Source organism: Trichomycterus rosablanca, chromosome 21 (assembly GCF_030014385.1).
Source record: "Trichomycterus rosablanca isolate fTriRos1 chromosome 21, fTriRos1.hap1, whole genome shotgun sequence".
NCBI lineage: Eukaryota > Metazoa > Chordata > Actinopteri > Siluriformes > Trichomycteridae > Trichomycterus > Trichomycterus rosablanca.
In genome coordinates, this window is record NC_086008.1 from 1,178,721 (window position 1) to 1,201,828 (window position 23,108).

The 23,108-nt window shown below is 36.6% G+C and overlaps 1 protein-coding gene across 1 annotated transcript in view; it reads right to left on the reverse strand.

Annotated features, from left to right (window-relative positions):
• Positions 1-21,128, reverse strand: part of htr7c (5-hydroxytryptamine (serotonin) receptor 7c) — a 39,297-nt gene extending 18,169 nt beyond the window's left edge. Inside the window, exon 1 of the mRNA XM_063018280.1 lies at positions 20,710-21,128. Within this exon, the coding sequence (XP_062874350.1) occupies positions 20,710-21,128 (419 nt within the window). The remainder of the gene's footprint in view (positions 1-20,709) is intronic.
• Between the last annotated feature and the right edge of the window lie 1,980 nt (positions 21,129-23,108).

Sequence of the window (23,108 nt, forward strand, 5' to 3'; positions counted from 1 at the left end):
ACGGCGAGCGGCCCAATCGATGAAGACCTGATTTACGCTGCCGGTGTTTTAATCTGCTTCACTTCACACAGCGAATGAGGGTCTCGCATCCGGAGCTCTCGCGGTTAAACAAGTCCAGACCGGATCATTAATCATATGGTAGGAGTTCCCATTCAGGACGGGTGTTTCTTTTTCTTTCTTTCTTTCTTTGTGATTGTGGCAAATAAAATGCTTGATTCTTGCACAACCTTTGCGAACAGGAATCATATGCTTTCGACTTTGCTTCAACAGTTTAGGGAAGGTCCCTTTCCTGTTCCAGCTATGAGCTCCTATAAAGACGTGAAGAAAAGCTCCAGCGTCCTGCACAGAGCCCTGACCTCAGCCCCACTCAACAGCTCTGGGATGAACCGGAACATCGACTGATCAGTTAGTAGCTGCAGTCGAGAAGCTGCAGGACAACCTGAAAGCAGCAGGAACAACATACCAATAAACAATGAACCGCGCCGCGGTCATCTCGTCCCGACGGCCCACGCAGAACTCCTCTGCTAACAAAAGGAACCAACTGCATCTCGAATTTTTCACCTCGTCCTATCACAGCTCTGCTTTCCTCCTATCACAGCTCATCTCTCATCATATCACAAATCATCTCGTCCTATCACAGCTCGGCTCTCGTCCTATCACAGCTTTGCTCTGGTCCTATCATGGCTCTCAGCTCGGCTCTCGTCCTATCACATCTCAAACTTTGCAAGTGAAATGATCACCTGGTTTTGAGTTTCCATCATTTGCATGTTTCCTCTCAGAGCGCCGGTGGTTTTGGAGACGCTCCGACGTTCCTGAAGCTTTAAGAACGGGACAGTCGGAGCCTGTCCATTTGATCATTTTACCATATAGAAGCACTTTGTAGTTCTACAATTACTGACTGTAGACCATCTGTTTCTCTAGATGCTTTGTTAGCTCCTTTCATGCTGTTCTTCAATGGTCAGGACCCCCACAGGACCCCCACAGAGCAGGTATTATTTAGGTGGTGGATGATTCTCAGCACTGCAGTGACACTGACATGGTGGTGGTGTGTTAGTGTGTGTTGTGCTGGTATGAGTGGATCAGACACAGCAGCGCTGCTGGAGTTTTTAAACACCTCACTGTCACTGCTGGACTGAGAATCATCCACCAACCAAAAACATCCAGCCGACAGCGCCACGTGGGCAGCGTCCTGTGCCCACTGATGAAGGTCTAGAAGATGAGCGACTCAAACAGCAGCAATAGATGAGCGATCGTCTCTGACTTTACATCTACAAGGTGGACCGACTAGGTAGGAGTGTCTAATAGAGTGGACAGTGAGTGGACACGGTGTTTAAAAACTCCAGCAGCGCTGCTGTGTCTGATCCACTCATACCAGCACAACACACACTAACACACCACCACCATGTCAGTGTCACTGCAGTGCTGAGAATCATCCACCACCTAAATAATACCTGCTCTGTGGGGGTCCTGATATGCAGAGAAACAGATGGACTACAGTCAGTAATTGTAGAACTACAAAGTGCTTCTATATGGTAAGTGGAGCTGATAACATGGACAGTGAGTGTAGAAACAAAGAGGTGGTTTTAATCTTATGGCTGATCGGTGTATCTACATTTTTTATTTAATTGGGTTTTTGTGTTAAATTATTAATTCGTCTGGTTTCTACAATCGATTTCTCAATCAGAGATTAAATTCTAATTTTCTGTCGGCGTTTTTGCTCCGGTCGCTGATTTATGAACCCCGACGCCGCGCTGGCACCGTGTACCCATACGCTTACTAATGCAATTCATTATGAGAGTGTTCCAAATGCACCGAGAAGAGAATGCGCCTGGATGTTCTCCCAGTTTAGTCATACCCAGTTCCTCTTCCGTTGTTCATTATGGTCCTATAGCTGTATATAAACACACACTGTTGTTCATTATAGTCCTATAGCTGTATATAAACACACACTGTTGTACGTTATGGTCCTATAGCTGTATATAAACACACACTGTTGTACGTTATGGTCCTATAGCTGTATATAAACACACACTGTTGTTCATTATAGTCCTATAGCTGTATATAAACACACACTGTTGTTCATTATGGTCCTATAGCTGTATATAAACACACACTGTTGTACGTTATGGTCCTATAGCTGTATATAAACACACACTGTTGTTCATTATAGTCCTATAGCTGTATATAAACACACACTGTTGTTCATTATAGTCCTATAACTGTATATAAACACACACTGTTGTTCATTATGGTCCTATAGCTGTATATAAACACACACTGTTGTTCATTATAGTCCTATAGCTGTATATAAACACACACTGTTGTACGTTATGGTCCTATAGCTGTATATAAACACATACTGTTGTACGTTATGGTCCTATAGCTGTATATAAACACACACTGTTGTTCATTATAGTCCTATAGCTGTATATAAACACACACTGTTGTACGTTATGGTCCTATAGCTGTATATAAACACACACTGTTGTTCATTATAGTCCTATAGCTGTATGTAAACACACACTGTTGTTCATTATAGTCCTATAGCTGTGTATAAACACACACTGTTGTTCATTATAGTCCTATAGCTGTATATAAACACACACTGTTGTTCATTATAGTCCTATAGCTGTATATAAACACACACTGTTGTTCATTATAGTCCTATAGCTGTATATAAACACACACTGTTGTTCATTATAGTCCTATAGCTGTATGTAAACACACACTGTTGTACATTATGGTCCTATAGCTGTATATAAACACACACTGTTGTTCATTATAGTCCTATAGCTGTGTATAAACACACACTGTTGTTCATTATAGTCCTATAGCTGTATATAAACACACACTGTTGTACGTTATGGTCCTATAGCTGTATATAAACACATACTGTTGTACGTTATGGTCCTATAGCTGTATATAAACACACACTGTTGTTCATTATAGTCCTATAGCTGTATATAAACACATACTGTTGTACATTATGGTCCTATAGCTGTATATAAACACACACTGTTGTTCATTATAGTCCTATAGCTGTATATAAACACACACTGTTGTACATTATGGTCCTATAGCTGTATATAAACACACACTGTTGTTCATTATAGTCCTATAGCTGTATGTAAACACACACTGTTGTTCATTATAGTCCTATAGCTGTGTATAAACACACACTGTTGTTCATTATAGTCCTATAGCTGTATATAAACACACACTGTTGTTCATTATAGTCCTATAGCTGTATATAAACACACACTGTTGTTCATTATAGTCCTATAGCTGTATATAAACACACACTGTTGTTCATTATAGTCCTATAGCTGTATGTAAACACACACTGTTGTACATTATGGTCCTATAGCTGTATATAAACACACACTGTTGTTCATTATAGTCCTATAGCTGTGTATAAACACACACTGTTGTTCATTATAGTCCTATAGCTGTATATAAACACACACTGTTGTACGTTATGGTCCTATAGCTGTATATAAACACACACTGTTGTTCATTATAGTCCTATAGCTGTATATAAACACACACTGTTGTACATTATGGTCCTATAGCTGTATATAAACACACACTGTTGTTCATTATGGTCCTATAGCTGTATATAAACACACACTGTTGTTCATTATAGTCCTATAGCTGTATATAAACACACACTGTTGTACATTATGGTCCTATAGCTGTATATAAACACACACTGTTGTTCATTATAGTCCTATAGCTGTGTATAAACACACACTGTTGTTCATTATAGTCCTATAGCTGTATATAAACACAAACTGTTGTACGTTATGGTCCTATAGCTGTATATAAACACACACTGTTGTACGTTATGGTCCTATAGCTGTATATAAACACACACTGTTGTACATTATGGTCCTATAACTGTATGTAAACACACACTGTTGTTCATTATAGTCCTATAGCTGTATATAAACACACACTGTTGTTCATTATAGTCCTATAGCTGTATATAAACACACACTGTTGTTCATTATAGTCCTATAGCTGTATATAAACACACACTGTTGTTCATTATAGTCCTATAGCTGTATGTAAACACACACTGTTGTACATTATGGTCCTATAGCTGTATATAAACACACACTGTTGTACATTATGGTCCTATAGCTGTATATAAACACACACTGTTGTTCATTATAGTCCTATAGCTGTGTATAAACACACACTGTTGTTCATTATAGTCCTATAGCTGTATATAAACACACACTGTTGTACGTTATGGTCCTATAGCTGTATATAAACACACACTGTTGTACGTTATGGTCCTATAGCTGTATATAAACACACACTGTTGTACATTATGGTCCTATAACTGTATGTAAACACACACTGTTGTTCATTATAGTCCTATAGCTGTATATAAACACACACTGTTGTTCATTATAGTCCTATAGCTGTATATAAACACACACTGTTGTTCATTATAGTCCTATAGCTGTATATAAACACACACTGTTGTACGTTATGGTCCTATAGCTGTATATAAACACATACTGTTGTACGTTATGGTCCTATAGCTGTATATAAACACACACTGTTATTCATTATAGTCCTATAGCTGTATATAAACACACACTGTTGTTCATTATAGTCCTATAGCTGTATATAAACACACACTGTTGTACATTATGGTCCTATAGCTGTATATAAACACACACTGTTGTTCATTATAGTCCTATAGCTGTATGTAAACACACACTGTTGTTCATTATAGTTCTATAGCTGTGTATAAACACACACTGTTGTTCATTATAGTCCTATAGCTGTATATAAACACACACTGTTGTTCATTATAGTCCTATAGCTGTATATAAACACACACTGTTGTTCATTATAGTCCTATAGCTGTATATAAACACACACTGTTGTTCATTATAGTCCTATAGCTGTATATAAACACACACTGTTGTTCATTATAGTCCTATAGCTGTATATAAACACACACTGTTGTTCATTATAGTCCTATAGCTGTATGTAAACACACACTGTTGTACGTTATGGTCCTATAGCTGTATATAAACACACACTGTTGTACATTATGGTCCTATAGCTGTATATAAACACACACTGTTGTTCATTATAGTCCTATAGCTGTGTATAAACACACACTGTTGTTCATTATAGTCCTATAGCTGTATATAAACACACACTGTTGTACGTTATGGTCCTATAGCTGTATATAAACACACACTGTTGTACGTTATGGTCCTATAGCTGTATATAAACACACACTGTTGTACGTTATGGTCCTATAGCTGTATATAAACACACACTGTTGTTCATTATAGTCCTATAGCTGTATATAAACACACACTGTTGTTCATTATAGTCCTATAACTGTATATAAACACACACTGTTGTTCATTATGGTCCTATAGCTGTATATAAACACACACTGTTGTTCATTATAGTCCTATAGCTGTATATAAACACATACTGTTGTACGTTATGGTCCTATAGCTGTATATAAACACACACTGTTGTTCATTATAGTCCTATAGCTGTATATAAACACACACTGTTGTACGTTATGGTCCTATAGCTGTATATAAACACATACTGTTGTACGTTATGGTCCTATAGCTGTATATAAACACACACTGTTGTACATTATGGTCCTATAGCTGTATATAAACACACACTGTTGTTCATTACAGTCCTATAGCTGTATATAAACAAACACTGTTGTTCATTATAGTCCTATAGCTGTATATAAACACACACTGTTGTACATTATGGTCCTATAGCTGTATATAAACACACACTGTTGTTCATTATAGTCCTATAGCTGTATGTAAACACACACTGTTGTTCATTATAGTCCTATAGCTGTGTATAAACACACACTGTTGTTCATTATAGTCCTATAGCTGTATATAAACACACACTGTTGTTCATTATAGTCCTATAGCTGTATATAAACACACACTGTTGTTCATTATAGTCCTATAGCTGTATATAAACACACACTGTTGTTCATTATAGTCCTATAGCTGTATGTAAACACACACTGTTGTACGTTATGGTCCTATAGCTGTATATAAACACACACTGTTGTACATTATGGTCCTATAGCTGTATATAAACACACACTGTTGTTCATTATAGTCCTATAGCTGTGTATAAACACACACTGTTGTTCATTATAGTCCTATAGCTGTATATAAACACACACTGTTGTACGTTATGGTCCTATAGCTGTATATAAACACACACTGTTGTACGTTATGGTCCTATAGCTGTAAATAAACACACACTGTTGTACATTATGGTCCTATAACTGTATGTAAACACACACTGTTGTTCATTATAGTCCTATAGCTGTATATAAACACACACTGTTGTTCATTATAGTCCTATAGCTGTATATAAACACACACTGTTGTTCATTATAGTCCTATAGCTGTATATAAACACACACTGTTGTACGTTATGGTCCTATAGCTGTATATAAACACATACTGTTGTACGTTATGGTCCTATAGCTGTATATAAACACACACTGTTGTTCATTATAGTCCTATAGCTGTATATAAACACACACTGTTGTTCATTATAGTCCTATAGCTGTATATAAACACACACTGTTGTACATTATGGTCCTATAGCTGTATATAAACACACACTGTTGTTCATTATAGTCCTATAGCTGTATGTAAACACACACTGTTGTTCATTATAGTTCTATAGCTGTGTATAAACACACACTGTTGTTCATTATAGTCCTATAGCTGTATATAAACACACACTGTTGTTCATTATAGTCCTATAGCTGTATATAAACACACACTGTTGTTCATTATAGTCCTATAGCTGTATATAAACACACACTGTTGTTCATTATAGTCCTATAGCTGTATATAAACACACACTGTTGTTCATTATAGTCCTATAGCTGTATGTAAACACACACTGTTGTACGTTATGGTCCTATAGCTGTATATAAACACACACTGTTGTACATTATGGTCCTATAGCTGTATATAAACACACACTGTTGTTCATTATAGTCCTATAGCTGTGTATAAACACACACTGTTGTTCATTATAGTCCTATAGCTGTATATAAACACACACTGTTGTACGTTATGGTCCTATAGCTGTATATAAACACACACTGTTGTACGTTATGGTCCTATAGCTGTATATAAACACACACTGTTGTACATTATGGTCCTATAACTGTATGTAAACACACACTGTTGTTCATTATAGTCCTATAGCTGTATATAAACACACACTGTTGTTCATTATAGTCCTATAGCTGTATATAAACACACACTGTTGTTCATTATAGTCCTATAGCTGTATATAAACACACACTGTTGTACGTTATGGTCCTATAGCTGTATATAAACACATACTGTTGTACGTTATGGTCCTATAGCTGTATATAAACACACACTGTTGTACGTTATGGTCCTATAGCTGTATATAAACACACACTGTTGTTCATTATAGTCCTATAGCTGTGTATATAAACACACACTGTTGTTCATTATAGTCCTATAGCTGTATATAAACACACACTGTTGTTCATTATAGTCCTATAGCTGTATATAAACACACACTGTTGTTCATTATAGTCCTATAACTGTATATAAACACACACTGTTGTTCATTATAGTCCTATAGCTGTATATAAACACACACTGTTGTTCATTATAGTCCTATAGCTGTATATAAACACACACTGTTGTTCATTATAGTCCTATAGCTGTATATAAACACACACTGTTGTACGTTATGGTCCTATAGCTGAATATAAACACATACTGTTGTACGTTATGGTCCTATAGCTGTATATAAACACACACTGTTGTACGTTATGGTCCTATAGCTGTATATAAACACACACTGTTGTTCATTATAGTCCTATAGCTGTATATAAACACACACTGTTGTTCATTATAGTCCTATAGCTGTATATAAACACACACTGTTGTACGTTATGGTCCTATAGCTGTATATAAACACATACTGTTGTACGTTATGGTCCTATAGCTGTATATAAACACACACTGTTGTACGTTATGGTCCTATAGCTGTATATAAACACACACTGTTGTTCATTATAGTCCTATAGCTGTATATAAACACACACTGTTGTTCATTATAGTCCTATAGCTGTATATAAACACACACTGTTGTTCATTATAGTCCTATAGCTGTATATAAACACACACTGTTGTTCATTATAGTCCTATAGCTGTATATAAACACACACTGTTGTTCATTATAGTCCTATAGCTGTATATAAACACACACTGTTGTTCATTATAGTCCTATAGCTGTATATAAACACACACTGTTGTTCATTATAGTCCTATAGCTGTATATAAACACACACTGTTGTTCATTATAGTCCTATAGCTGTATATAAACACACACTGTTGTTCATTATGGTCCTATAGCTGTATATAAACACACACTGTTGTTCATTATAGTCCTATAGCTGTATATAAACACACACTGTTGTTCATTATAGTCCTATAGCTGTATATAAACACACACTGTTGTTCATTATAGTCCTATAGCTGTATATAAACACACACTGTTGTACGTTATGGTCCTATAGCTGTATATAAACACATACTGTTGTACGTTATGTCCTATAGCTGTATATAAACACACACTGTTGTACGTTATGGTCCTATAGCTGTATATAAACACACACTGTTGTTCATTATAGTCCTATAGCTGTATATAAACACACACTGTTGTTCATTATAGGTCCTATAGCTGTATATAAACACACACTGTTGTTCATTATGTCCTATAGCTGTATATAAACACACACTGTTGTTCATTATAGTCCTATAGCTGTATATAAACACACACTGTTGTTCATTATGGTCCTATAGCTGTATATAAACACACACTGTTGTACGTTATGGTCCTATAGCTGTATATAAACACACACTGTTGTTCATTATAGTCCTATAGCTGTATATAAACACACACTGTTGTTCATTATAGTCCTATAGCTGTATATAAACACACACTGTTGTTCATTATGGTCCTATAGCTGTATATAAACACACACTGTTGTTCATTATAGTCCTATAGCTGTATATAAACACACACTGTTGTACTTTATGGTCCTATAGCTGTATATAAACACACACTGTTGTTCTTTATGGTCCTATAGCTGTATATAAACACACACTGTTGTTCATTATAGTCCTATAGCTGTATATAAACACACACTGTTGTACGTTATGGTCCTATAGCTGTATATAAACACACACTGTTGTTCATTATGGTCCTATAGCTGTATATAAACACACACTGTTGTTCATTATAGTCCTATAGCTGTATATAAACACACACTGTTGTACATTATGGTCCTATAGCTGTATATAAACACACACTGTTGTTCATTATAGTCCTATAGCTGTATGTAAACACACACTGTTGTTCATTATAGTCCTATAGCTGTGTATAAACACACACTGTTGTTCATTATAGTCCTATAGCTGTATATAAACACACACTGTTGTTCATTATAGTCCTATAGCTGTATATAAACACACACTGTTGTTCATTATAGTCCTATAGCTGTATATAAACACACACTGTTGTTCATTATAGTCCTATAGCTGTATGTAAACACACACTGTTGTACATTATGGTCCTATAGCTGTATATAAACACACACTGTTGTTCATTATAGTCCTATAGCTGTGTATAAACACACACTGTTGTTCATTATAGTCCTATAGCTGTATATAAACACACACTGTTGTACGTTATGGTCCTATAGCTGTATATAAACACACACTGTTGTTCATTATAGTCCTATAGCTGTATATAAACACACACTGTTGTACATTATGGTCCTATAGCTGTATATAAACACACACTGTTGTTCATTATGGTCCTATAGCTGTATATAAACACACACTGTTGTTCATTATAGTCCTATAGCTGTATATAAACACACACTGTTGTACATTATGGTCCTATAGCTGTATATAAACACACACTGTTGTTCATTATAGTCCTATAGCTGTGTATAAACACACACTGTTGTTCATTATAGTCCTATAGCTGTATATAAACACACACTGTTGTACGTTATGGTCCTATAGCTGTATATAAACACACACTGTTGTACGTTATGGTCCTATAGCTGTATATAAACACACACTGTTGTACATTATGGTCCTATAACTGTATGTAAACACACACTGTTGTTCATTATAGTCCTATAGCTGTATATAAACACACACTGTTGTTCATTATAGTCCTATAGCTGTATATAAACACACACTGTTGTTCATTATAGTCCTATAGCTGTATATAAACACACACTGTTGTTCATTATAGTCCTATAGCTGTATGTAAACACACACTGTTGTACATTATGGTCCTATAGCTGTATATAAACACACACTGTTGTACATTATGGTCCTATAGCTGTATATAAACACACACTGTTGTTCATTATAGTCCTATAGCTGTGTATAAACACACACTGTTGTTCATTATAGTCCTATAGCTGTATATAAACACACACTGTTGTACGTTATGGTCCTATAGCTGTATATAAACACACACTGTTGTACGTTATGGTCCTATAGCTGTATATAAACACACACTGTTGTACATTATGGTCCTATAACTGTATGTAAACACACACTGTTGTTCATTATAGTCCTATAGCTGTATATAAACACACACTGTTGTTCATTATAGTCCTATAGCTGTATATAAACACACACTGTTGTTCATTATAGTCCTATAGCTGTATATAAACACACACTGTTGTACGTTATGGTCCTATAGCTGTATATAAACACATACTGTTGTACGTTATGGTCCTATAGCTGTATATAAACACACACTGTTGTTCATTATAGTCCTATAGCTGTATATAAACACACACTGTTGTTCATTATAGTCCTATAGCTGTATATAAACACACACTGTTGTACATTATGGTCCTATAGCTGTATATAAACACACACTGTTGTTCATTATAGTCCTATAGCTGTATGTAAACACACACTGTTGTTCATTATAGTTCTATAGCTGTGTATAAACACACACTGTTGTTCATTATAGTCCTATAGCTGTATATAAACACACACTGTTGTTCATTATAGTCCTATAGCTGTATATAAACACACACTGTTGTTCATTATAGTCCTATAGCTGTATATAAACACACACTGTTGTTCATTATAGTCCTATAGCTGTATATAAACACACACTGTTGTTCATTATAGTCCTATAGCTGTATGTAAACACACACTGTTGTACGTTATGGTCCTATAGCTGTATATAAACACACACTGTTGTACATTATGGTCCTATAGCTGTATATAAACACACACTGTTGTTCATTATAGTCCTATAGCTGTGTATAAACACACACTGTTGTTCATTATAGTCCTATAGCTGTATATAAACACACACTGTTGTACGTTATGGTCCTATAGCTGTATATAAACACACACTGTTGTACATTATGGTCCTATAGCTGTATATAAACACACACTGTTGTACGTTATGGTCCTATAGCTGTATATAAACACACACTGTTGTTCATTATAGTCCTATAGCTGTATATAAACACACACTGTTGTTCATTATAGTCCTATAACTGTATATAAACACACACTGTTGTTCATTATGGTCCTATAGCTGTATATAAACACACACTGTTGTTCATTATAGTCCTATAGCTGTATATAAACACATACTGTTGTACGTTATGGTCCTATAGCTGTATATAAACACACACTGTTGTTCATTATAGTCCTATAGCTGTATATAAACACACACTGTTGTACGTTATGGTCCTATAGCTGTATATAAACACATACTGTTGTACGTTATGGTCCTATAGCTGTATATAAACACACACTGTTGTACATTATGGTCCTATAGCTGTATATAAACACACACTGTTGTTCATTACAGTCCTATAGCTGTATATAAACAAACACTGTTGTTCATTATAGTCCTATAGCTGTATATAAACACACACTGTTGTACATTATGGTCCTATAGCTGTATGTAAACACACACTGTTGTTCATTATAGTCCTATAGCTGTGTATAAACACACACTGTTGTTCATTATAGTCCTATAGCTGTATATAAACACACACTGTTGTTCATTATAGTCCTATAGCTGTATATAAACACACACTGTTGTTCATTATAGTCCTATAGCTGTATATAAACACACACTGTTGTTCATTATAGTCCTATAGCTGTATGTAAACACACACTGTTGTACGTTATGGTCCTATAGCTGTATATAAACACACACTGTTGTACATTATGGTCCTATAGCTGTATATAAACACACACTGTTGTTCATTATAGTCCTATAGCTGTGTATAAACACACACTGTTGTTCATTATAGTCCTATAGCTGTATATAAACACACACTGTTGTACGTTATGGTCCTATAGCTGTATATAAACACACACTGTTGTACGTTATGGTCCTATAGCTGTAAATAAACACACACTGTTGTACATTATGGTCCTATAACTGTATGTAAACACACACTGTTGTTCATTATAGTCCTATAGCTGTATATAAACACACACTGTTGTTCATTATAGTCCTATAGCTGTATATAAACACACACTGTTGTTCATTATAGTCCTATAGCTGTATATGAACACACACTGTTGTACGTTATGGTCCTATAGCTGTATATAAACACATACTGTTGTACGTTATGGTCCTATAGCTGTATATAAACACACACTGTTGTTCATTATAGTCCTATAGCTGTATATAAACACACACTGTTGTTCATTATAGTCCTATAGCTGTATATAAACACACACTGTTGTACATTATGGTCCTATAGCTGTATATAAACACACACTGTTGTTCATTATAGTCCTATAGCTGTATGTAAACACACACTGTTGTTCATTATAGTTCTATAGCTGTGTATAAACACACACTGTTGTTCATTATAGTCCTATAGCTGTATATAAACACACACTGTTGTTCATTATAGTCCTATAGCTGTATATAAACACACACTGTTGTTCATTATAGTCCTATAGCTGTATATAAACACACACTGTTGTTCATTATAGTCCTATAGCTGTATATAAACACACAGTGTTGTTCATTATAGTCCTATAGCTGTATGTAAACACACACTGTTGTACGTTATGGTCCTATAGCTGTATATAAACACACACTGTTGTACATTATGGTCCTATAGCTGTATATAAACACACACTGTTGTTCATTATAGTCCTATAGCTGTGTATAAACACACACTGTTGTTCATTATAGTCCTATAGCTGTATATAAACACACACTGTTGTACGTTATGGTCCTATAGCTGTATATAAACACACACTGTTGTACGTTATGGTCCTATAGCTGTATATAAACACACACTGTTGTACATTATGGTCCTATAACTGTATGTAAACACACACTGTTGTTCATTATAGTCCTATAGCTGTATATAAACACACACTGTTGTTCATTATAGTCCTATAGCTGTATATAAACACACACTGTTGTTCATTATAGTCCTATAGCTGTATATAAACACACACTGTTGTACGTTATGGTCCTATAGCTGTATATAAACACATACTGTTGTACGTTATGGTCCTATAGCTGTATATAAACACACACTGTTGTACGTTATGGTCCTATAGCTGTATATAAACACACACTGTTGTTCATTATAGTCCTATAGCTGTATATAAACACACACTGTTGTACGTTATGGTCCTATAGCTGTATATAAACACACACTGTTGTTCATTATAGTCCTATAGCTGTATATAAACACACACTGTTGTTCATTATAGTCCTATAGCTGTATATAAACACACACTGTTGTACGTTATGGTCCTATAGCTGTATATAAACACATACTGTTGTACGTTATGGTCCTATAGCTGTATATAAACACACACTGTTGTACGTTATGGTCCTATAGCTGTATATAAACACACACTGTTGTTCATTATAGTCCTATAGCTGTATATAAACACACACTGTTGTTCATTATAGTCCTATAGCTGTATATAAACACACACTGTTGTTCATTATAGTCCTATAGCTGTATATAAACACACACTGTTGTTCATTATAGTCCTATAGCTGTATATAAACACACACTGTTGTTCATTATAGTCCTATAGCTGTATATAAACACACACTGTTGTTCATTATAGTCCTATAGCTGTATATATACACACACTGTTGTTCATTATAGTCCTATAGCTGTATATAAACACACACTGTTGTTCATTATAGTCCTATAGCTGTATATAAACACACACTGTTGTTCATTATAGTCCTATAGCTGTATATAAACACACACTGTTGTTCATTATAGTCCTATAGCTGTATATAAACACACACTGTTGTTCATTATAGTCCTATAGCTGTATATAAACACACACTGTTGTTCATTATAGTCCTATAGCTGTATATAAACACACACTGTTGTTCATTATAGTCCTATAGCTGTATATAAACACACACTGTTGTACGTTATGGTCCTATAGCTGTATATAAACACATACTGTTGTACGTTATGGTCCTATAGCTGTATATAAACACACACTGTTGTACGTTATGGTCCTATAGCTGTATATAAACACACACTGTTGTTCATTATAGTCCTATAGCTGTATATAAACACACACTGTTGTTCATTATAGTCCTATAGCTGTATATAAACACACACTGTTGTACGTTATGGTCCTATAGCTGTATATAAACACATACTGTTGTACGTTATGGTCCTATAGCTGTATATAAACACACACTGTTGTACGTTATGGTCCTATAGCTGTATATAAACACACACTGTTGTTCATTATAGTCCTATAGCTGTATATAAACACACACTGTTGTTCATTATAGTCCTATAGCTGTATATAAACACACACTGTTGTTCATTATAGTCCTATAGCTGTATATAAACACACACTGTTGTTCATTATAGTCCTATAGCTGTATGTAAACACACACTGTTGTACGTTATGGTCCTATAGCTGTATGTAAACACACACTGTTGTACGTTATGGTCCTATAGCTGTATGTAAACACACACTGTTGTTCATTATAGTCCTATAGCTGTATATAAACACACACTGTTGTTCATTATAGTCCTATAGCTGTATGTAAACACACACTGTTGTTCATTATAGTCCTATAGCTGTATATAAACACACACTGTTGTTCATTATAGTCCTATAGCTGTATGTAAACACACACTGTTGTACGTTATGGTCCTATAGCTGTATGTAAACACACACTGTTGTTCATTATAGTCCTATAGCTGTATATAAACACACACTGTTGTTCATTATAGTCCTATAGCTGTATGTAAACACACACTGTTGTACGTTATGGTCCTATAGCTGTATGTAAACACACACTGTTGTTCATTATAGTCCTATAGCTGTATATAAACACACACTGTTGTTCATTATAGTCCTATAGCTGTATGTAAACACACACTGTTGTACGTTATGGTCCTATAGCTGTATGTAGACACACACTGTTGTACGTTATGGTCCTATAACTGTATGTAAACACACACTGTTGTACATTATGGTCCTATAACTGTAGGTAGACACACATTGTTGTACGTTATGGTCCTATAGCTGTATGTAGACACACACTGTTGTACGTTATGGTCCTATAGCTGTATGTAGACACACACTGTTGTACGTTATGGTCCTATAGCTGTATGTAGACACACACTGTTGTATGTTATGGTCCTATAACTGTAGGTAGACACTTTATTCTGCTTTATTCTGTTAAATATTATATAAGTGATTGTAAATTGCACCGTTTCAGCTGTAATGGTGTCCTGGATTATAAATAGAAGTGATGTAGGACGACCTTCCGCTCTTTTAAAACGTTCTCCCTGCTCTCACAATTCACTTAATAGCCAATAACATTATTCCGGGCTTTAGCGAAGCTTTCTGAAAGGTTATCATGGAGCCATAAATTCGGTGTAATGAGCCAGCGCAGACGGGCAGGAGAGATGGCATCAGGAAAAGCTCCACCATCGCTGAAGCTAAATTGATTTTAGTCTGCATTATTGGAAAACCTCTAAGCTCCTTTTCTGTCTGAGTAATTGTCCGGAGCACGGCGGCTTCGGGGTTTTACTGAAGCGCACGCTGTGAAAGGTTCTTTAGAATAAAAAGAACAGAATTTAACGTCTGGCACGATCGGTGTAAATCAGTCTGAACATTTAAACACGTGTATGATTAGAAATCACAGACGGATTAGAGAATAAAGCTCAGGGCGGTGTTAGCTTAGCGCTTAAGCGTCAGGACTGTTCATGTGTCAAGGTTGCTGGTTCAAGTCCCACCACCACCCAGGCGCCTGAGTAAAGTTCTTAAATCTCAGGTGCCTCAAAGTCTGCTTGATGTTACAAATATAAACCTGATTATTGCACTTCGTACCTTTACAGCAAGTCTCGTCTTACATTAACTTAATTTAATCTTTAGTTTTTACTGTGGCTTTAATACACTGATGTACGTACAGGTACCAGAGGGAGGATGTAAAAGTGTAAAAATACATTCTGGTTGTTATTAGTTGGTTTTGTTTATTCCTCTTACTTTTTATAATATTAATAATAATAATAATAAAATAATTAATAATAATAATACAAATAATAATTAATAATAATACAAATAAATAATAATAATAATAATAATACAAATAAATAATAATAATAATACAATTAAATAATAATATTAATACAAATAATAATAAATAATAATAATAATACAAATAAATTGTAATAATAATAATAATAATACAAATAAATAATAATATTAATAAAAATAATAATAAATAAAAATAATAGTAATACAAATAAATTGTAATAATAATAATAATAGTAATACAAATAAATAATAATAATAATAAATAATAATAATGATAATAATAATTAATAATAATAATAATAATAAATATTACTAAAAAATAAAATAATAATAATAATAAATATTACTAAAAAATAAAATAATAATAATAATAAATATAATAAATAGTAATCAATAATAATATTAAATAAAAATAATAATAATAATGATAATGGCAATAATAATGATCCTAATAATAACAATTATAACCTATAGCTGAATATAAACACACACTGTTGTACGTTATAGTCCTATAGCTGTAAGTAGACACAAAACTACACACTGTTGTTCATTATAGTCCTATAGCTGTAAGTAGACACACACTGTTGTACGTTATGGTCCTATAGCTGTATGTAAACACACACTGTTGTTCATTATAGTCCTATAGCTGTATGTAAACACACACTGTTGTTCATTATAGTCCTGTAGCTGTATGTAAACACACACTGTTGTTCATTATCGTCCTTTAGCTGTATGTAAACACACACTGTTGTTCATTATAGTCCTATAGCTGTATGTAAACACACACTGTTGTTCATTATCGTCCTTTAGCTGTATGTAAACACACACTGTTGTTCATTATAGTCCTATAGCTGTATGTAAACACGCACTGTTGTTCATTATAGTCCTATAGCTGTATGTAAACACACACTGTTGTTCATTATAGTCCTATAGCTGTATGTAAACACACACTGTTGTTCATTATAGTCCTGTAGCTGTATGTAAACACACACTGTTGTTCATTATCGTCCTTTAGCTGTATGTAAACACACACTGTTGTTCATTATAGTCCTGTAGCTGTATGTAAACACACACTGTTGTTCATTATCGTCCTTTAGCTGTATGTAAACACACACTGTTGTTCATTATAGTCCTATAGCTGTATGTAAACACACACTGTTGTTCATTATAGTCCTATAGCTGTATGTAAACACACACTGTTGTTCATTATAGTCCTATAGCTGTATGTAAACACACACTGTTGTTCATTATAGTCCTGTAGCTGTATGTAAACACACACTGTTGTTCATTATTGTCCTTTAGCTGTATGTAAACACACACTGTTGTTCATTATAGTCCTATAGCTGTATGTAAACACGCACTGTTGTTCATTATAGTCCTATAGCTGTATGTAAACACACACTGTTGTTCATTATAGTCCTATAGCTGTATGTAAACACACACTGTTGTTCATTATGGTCCTATAGCTGTATGTAAACACACACTGTTGTTCATTATGGTCCTATAGCTGTATGTAAACACGCACTGTTGTTCATTATAGTCCTATAGCTGTATGTAAACACGCACTGTTGTTCATTATGGTCCTATAGCTGTATGTAAACACGCACTGTTGTTCATTATAGTCCTATAGCTGTATGTGTGGAAGTACCCATATGGAGAACATACAAAACTCCACACTGATTGTGACCAGAAGCGAGGATCAAACCCACTTCCTGAGGACGTAATGTCACACAGACATGATTTGCTATGTCTTGTGGTGTGTCCGAAACCCTGTGATGGGTATCACTGTCTTGTGCCCAAGTGTGTCCTGCTGAACCTGACCCACCGCGACCATGACCAGGATAAAGCAGGGAATAAACATGACATGAAAGCAATTGAAAGTGTACATGCGGTTTGATTCACATGCGTACTGAATCGAATAGATGTGAGTCGGTTCTTTAAAAAGAGTCAATTAACAATTCAGGGCAATTAGAATAAAGAGTCGACTCCTCAGTTCTGATGTCGGTTCCTTGTACTGAAATGAATCAGTAGCTGTTGTTGAACGTGTAAAGTATTGTAAAGTACAATAGGCCAAAAATATGTGGACACTTGATTATGAGCTGAGTGAACATCCCAGTCCAAAATCATGAGCATTGGTGTGAAGCTGACCTCCCACTCTTTGTAGCTATAACAGCCTCCGCTCTTTTAAAAGGTTTCCAGACAGTGTCTACATTCAACATACATATTTGCCAGCGTCTGAGGAAGAAAGGATGGCGAGGGCGTCATGCGGCACACAGTGGGTTTAATTTTTCATAAAATTGAAACACCTGTTTGGAATGGGTGTGGCTGACACACCCGAACTCAGTAATTAGAAGGTGTGTCCTGATACTTTTGCCCACAGAGTGTCAATTCCAGTCTGGCGTCTATATACAAATATGACTGGTTATGTCTGAGGAGGGGGCTGAGACCCCACGATGGACTGGCATCCTGTCTGGTGCCCCGGGGCCCCGGGCCCACCACGATGCTTACCAGAAGAAAGCACTTTATTAGGAAGACCTGTCTCGAACCTACATCTGATGAGCCTCACTGAGTGGGTATACAATTACTAACTGTAGTCCATCTGTTGCTCTGTATCCTCTTTCTACCACGTCCGTTAATGAAAGGGATTTTAATAGGACCCCCACTGACCTGAGCAGATATTATTTGGCTTCTGATTCATTCCCAGCATGCAGCGACGCTAACGTGGTGATGTGTGTGCCAGGCCGATTAGCGCCCAGGGTGACGCCGGAAACACCAAAAACAAAGTGTGTTTATATTGGATTTGTGATCTCCACCCCATCACGCAGTAGATTGTCCCGCTCTCCAAAAATACATGTTCATCCAACACCGGTTCATCTGAATCAGGACGAAACCTCTCGTGGAACCCAAACATGAGAACATGAGCAGTTACGCTAACGAGAGGTTCATCGTACCGCACTCGCGGATCCTCGAGGAGCCACTCGAAATGATTCCTGATTAGAAAGAACCTTCAGGAGCAGCAAGTGTTTATGAGATGGTTCTTCAAATGGTTCTGGTCACACTGATCTTTAAACAAAAGTCACGCTGATCACGTTCACGCTGAGAAAAAACAAACAAAAAACCTCACACGCTCACTCGTCTACAAACTGACCATTGCTGGACATCATCACCTGTCTCATCAAACCTCACCGTCAGTTCACCTACAGTTCACTTCCACCTCCAAAAATCCACCTGTCCTCAGACCATCCACCCGTCCACGCCAAGTAAAAGTTTCATTAATAATAATTTAATGCTATTTCCCTGCAGGAACTCACCTGACCTCAGACGTCCACCTGACCTCAGATCATCCACCTGACCTCAGACGTCCACCTGACCTCAGATCATCCACCTGACCTCAGACGTCCACCTGACCTCAGATCATCCACCTGACCTCAGATCATCCACCTGACCTCAGATCAGTCACCTATTCTCATATTGTTTACCTGTCCTCAGATCAATCACCTGTCCTCAGATCATCCACCTGTCCTCAGATCGCTCACCTGTCATCACATCATTCACCTGTCCCTAGATTATTCACCTGATCTGTCAACAGATAAATCACTTGACCTGTCCTTTGATCATCCACCTGTCCTCAGATCATCCACCTGTCCTTTGATCATCCACCTGTCCTCAGACCATTTGCCTATTCTCACATCAATCACCTGACCTGTCTTCAAATCATTCACCTGTCCTCGGATTATTCACCTGACCAGTCCTCATATCAATCACCTGACCAGTCTTTTGATCATCCACCTGTTCTCAAATCATCCAGCTGCCCTCAGATTATTCACCTGACCTCAGATCATTCGCCTATTCTCACACCAATCACCTGACCTGTCTTCAGATCAATCACCTATTCTCACATCATCCACCTGTCCTCGGATCATCCACCTGTCCTCACATCATCCACCTGTCCTCGGATCATCCACCTGTCCACACCCGGTAAGAGTTCCATTAATAATAAGTTTAAAGCCCCGCAGGAACTCACCTGTCCACGCTGATGACGCACAAGGTCATGATGCTGGCGGTGCAACACATGACGTCCATGCCGATGAAGACGTTACAGAAAGCCTCCCCGAACAGCCACTTCCCGCCGGTCAGGTCGGTAGCCATGGCGAAAGGCATGACCCCCACGGCGACGGACAGGTCGGCGGCGGCTAGAGACACCAGCAGGTAGTTGGACGGCTGTCGGAGCTTCTTCACCACGCACACCGCCACCACCACCAGCACGTTCCCGATCACCGTCACCACCGTCACCGCGGCCAGAGCCAGGCCCACAGCCACGCGCGCCGGCGGCAGGAACTCGAGCGGACGCTCCGTGCACGAGCCGTTATCCGCGTCCGACACATTCCGGTCGTCCCGATCCGCCGACGGGAAGCTGGGAGCGCTCGGAGAGGAGTTATACATCTCTGAGCGAGCTGCAAAATCCCCGCCGCTCCGTGTGTGTGTGTGTGTGTGTGTGTGTGCGTGTGTGTGTATGTGTGTATGTGTGCGTGTGTGTGTGTGTGTGTGTGCGTGCGTGCGTGCGCGACACACCTCTCCAAGAGCGCATGCTGAACCGAGCGCACGCGCTCTCCTCTCTGGTGCGCGCACCGATTCTTCTCCAGATCAAAGAAAAGATTAAAAAAAAAGATCAAATAAATAAAATAAACAACAAATCAATTTGTAAACAAACGAGAGCGCGCAGGAGAAAGTGCACGACTAATGCGCGCGCGCACACACACACACACACACACACTCATTCATAGACTCTCAGGTTACACACACACACACACACAGTGTAAACATTTTCATCTTGTTTTCATCTCTCCTCCCCTTCATCTCATTTTCTCTTTCTGTTTCTCCTCCTTCACTCCGGATTTACTCTGTTGTTGCATTTTCTACACCGTCCCAACTTTTCTGATTTTTTATTTGAGAGGATTTTACAAGAATTAAACCAAGCAAACCAAACTACAACCTGAAACGGCTTGTGAGGTATTTTAGAAATACAACTAAATTTATGTTTCTATTAATCAGGTTTAAAAAAAAAAAAACTGCTTGATCTGTTTGACCTCTGGGTGTCGCTGTTGCATAAAACAAATCTAAATCTCTCCCCGTTTTCTTCTTAAAATTTAAGGTTAAAGTCGAAATAATTTTAAGATTAAAGTCGAAATAATTTTGAGATTAAAGTCGAAATATTTTGAGAATAAAGTCGAAATATTTTTGAGATTAAAGTCAAAATATTTTTGAGATTAAAGTGAAAATAATTTTAAGATTAAAGTTGAAATGATTTTAAGAATAAAGTCGAAATATTTTGAGAATAAAGTCGAAATATTTTTAAGATTAAAGTCGAAATAATTTTAAAATTAAAGTCGAAATGATTTTGAGAATAAAGTTGAAATAATTTTGAGAATAAAGTTGAAATAATTTTGAGAATAAAGTTGAAATAATTTTGATATTAAAGTCGAAAATATTTTTGAGATTGAAGTCAAAATATTTTTTAGATTAAAGTTGAAATAATTTTAAGATTAAAGTCGAAATATTTTTGAGATTAAAGTCGAAAATATTTTTGAGATTAAAGTCGAAAATATTTTTGAGAATAAAGTCAAAATATTTTTGAGATTAAAGTCGAAATGATTTTGAGATTAAAGTGGAAATATTCTGGTTGTGGATTGTGCAGCCGTTGTACGCTGGTCAGTTCAGAGAAGCGCAGGTCTCAGTACCTGGATCGGCCTCCACTGCACGTCGTTATTGTGGTTATCCAGTAACTCACCATTATTTTGGGTGGTTGTTGTACTGTAGCTTCCATCCACATGACATGACGACTAAACCCGTCAATATCTGCTGTACAGCGTATCATCATTTCTCTCGTCTTTTCTGTCTCTCACACCTGATGACTTTTTTATTTTACTGATCTTTTTTCCTCTCACTTTTTAACTTTCACACTTTCTCTCCCGTCCATTTTGTTTTATCCTCTCAGCATTTCTCTCTCTGTGATTTGTCTCTTTCTCTCTTTTTTTAGCTCTCGGTGATAAATAATATAAAAATAAAACTGCTGAATAATCTGTACAGTACTGATAATGTTCTTCCTGTGTGTCTGTTCATTTATCTTTCATAGATCTGGGTCAACACGGTGGCTTGGTGGGTAGCACTGTCACCTCAAAGCGAGGAGGTCCTGGGTTCGAATCCCAGGTGGAGCGGTCAGGGTCCTTTCTGTGTAGAGTTTGCATGTTCTCCCCATGTCTTGGTTTCCTTGAGAGCTCCAGTTTCCTCCCACAGTCCAAAGACGTGCAAGTGAGGTGAACTGGAGACACAAAATCAGTTGTGACGGTGTTTGACGTTGAACTTGACCTGATGAATCATGGATAACCTGGAACTACTTGTCCTGTCATGAATGTCCTTTTGCAG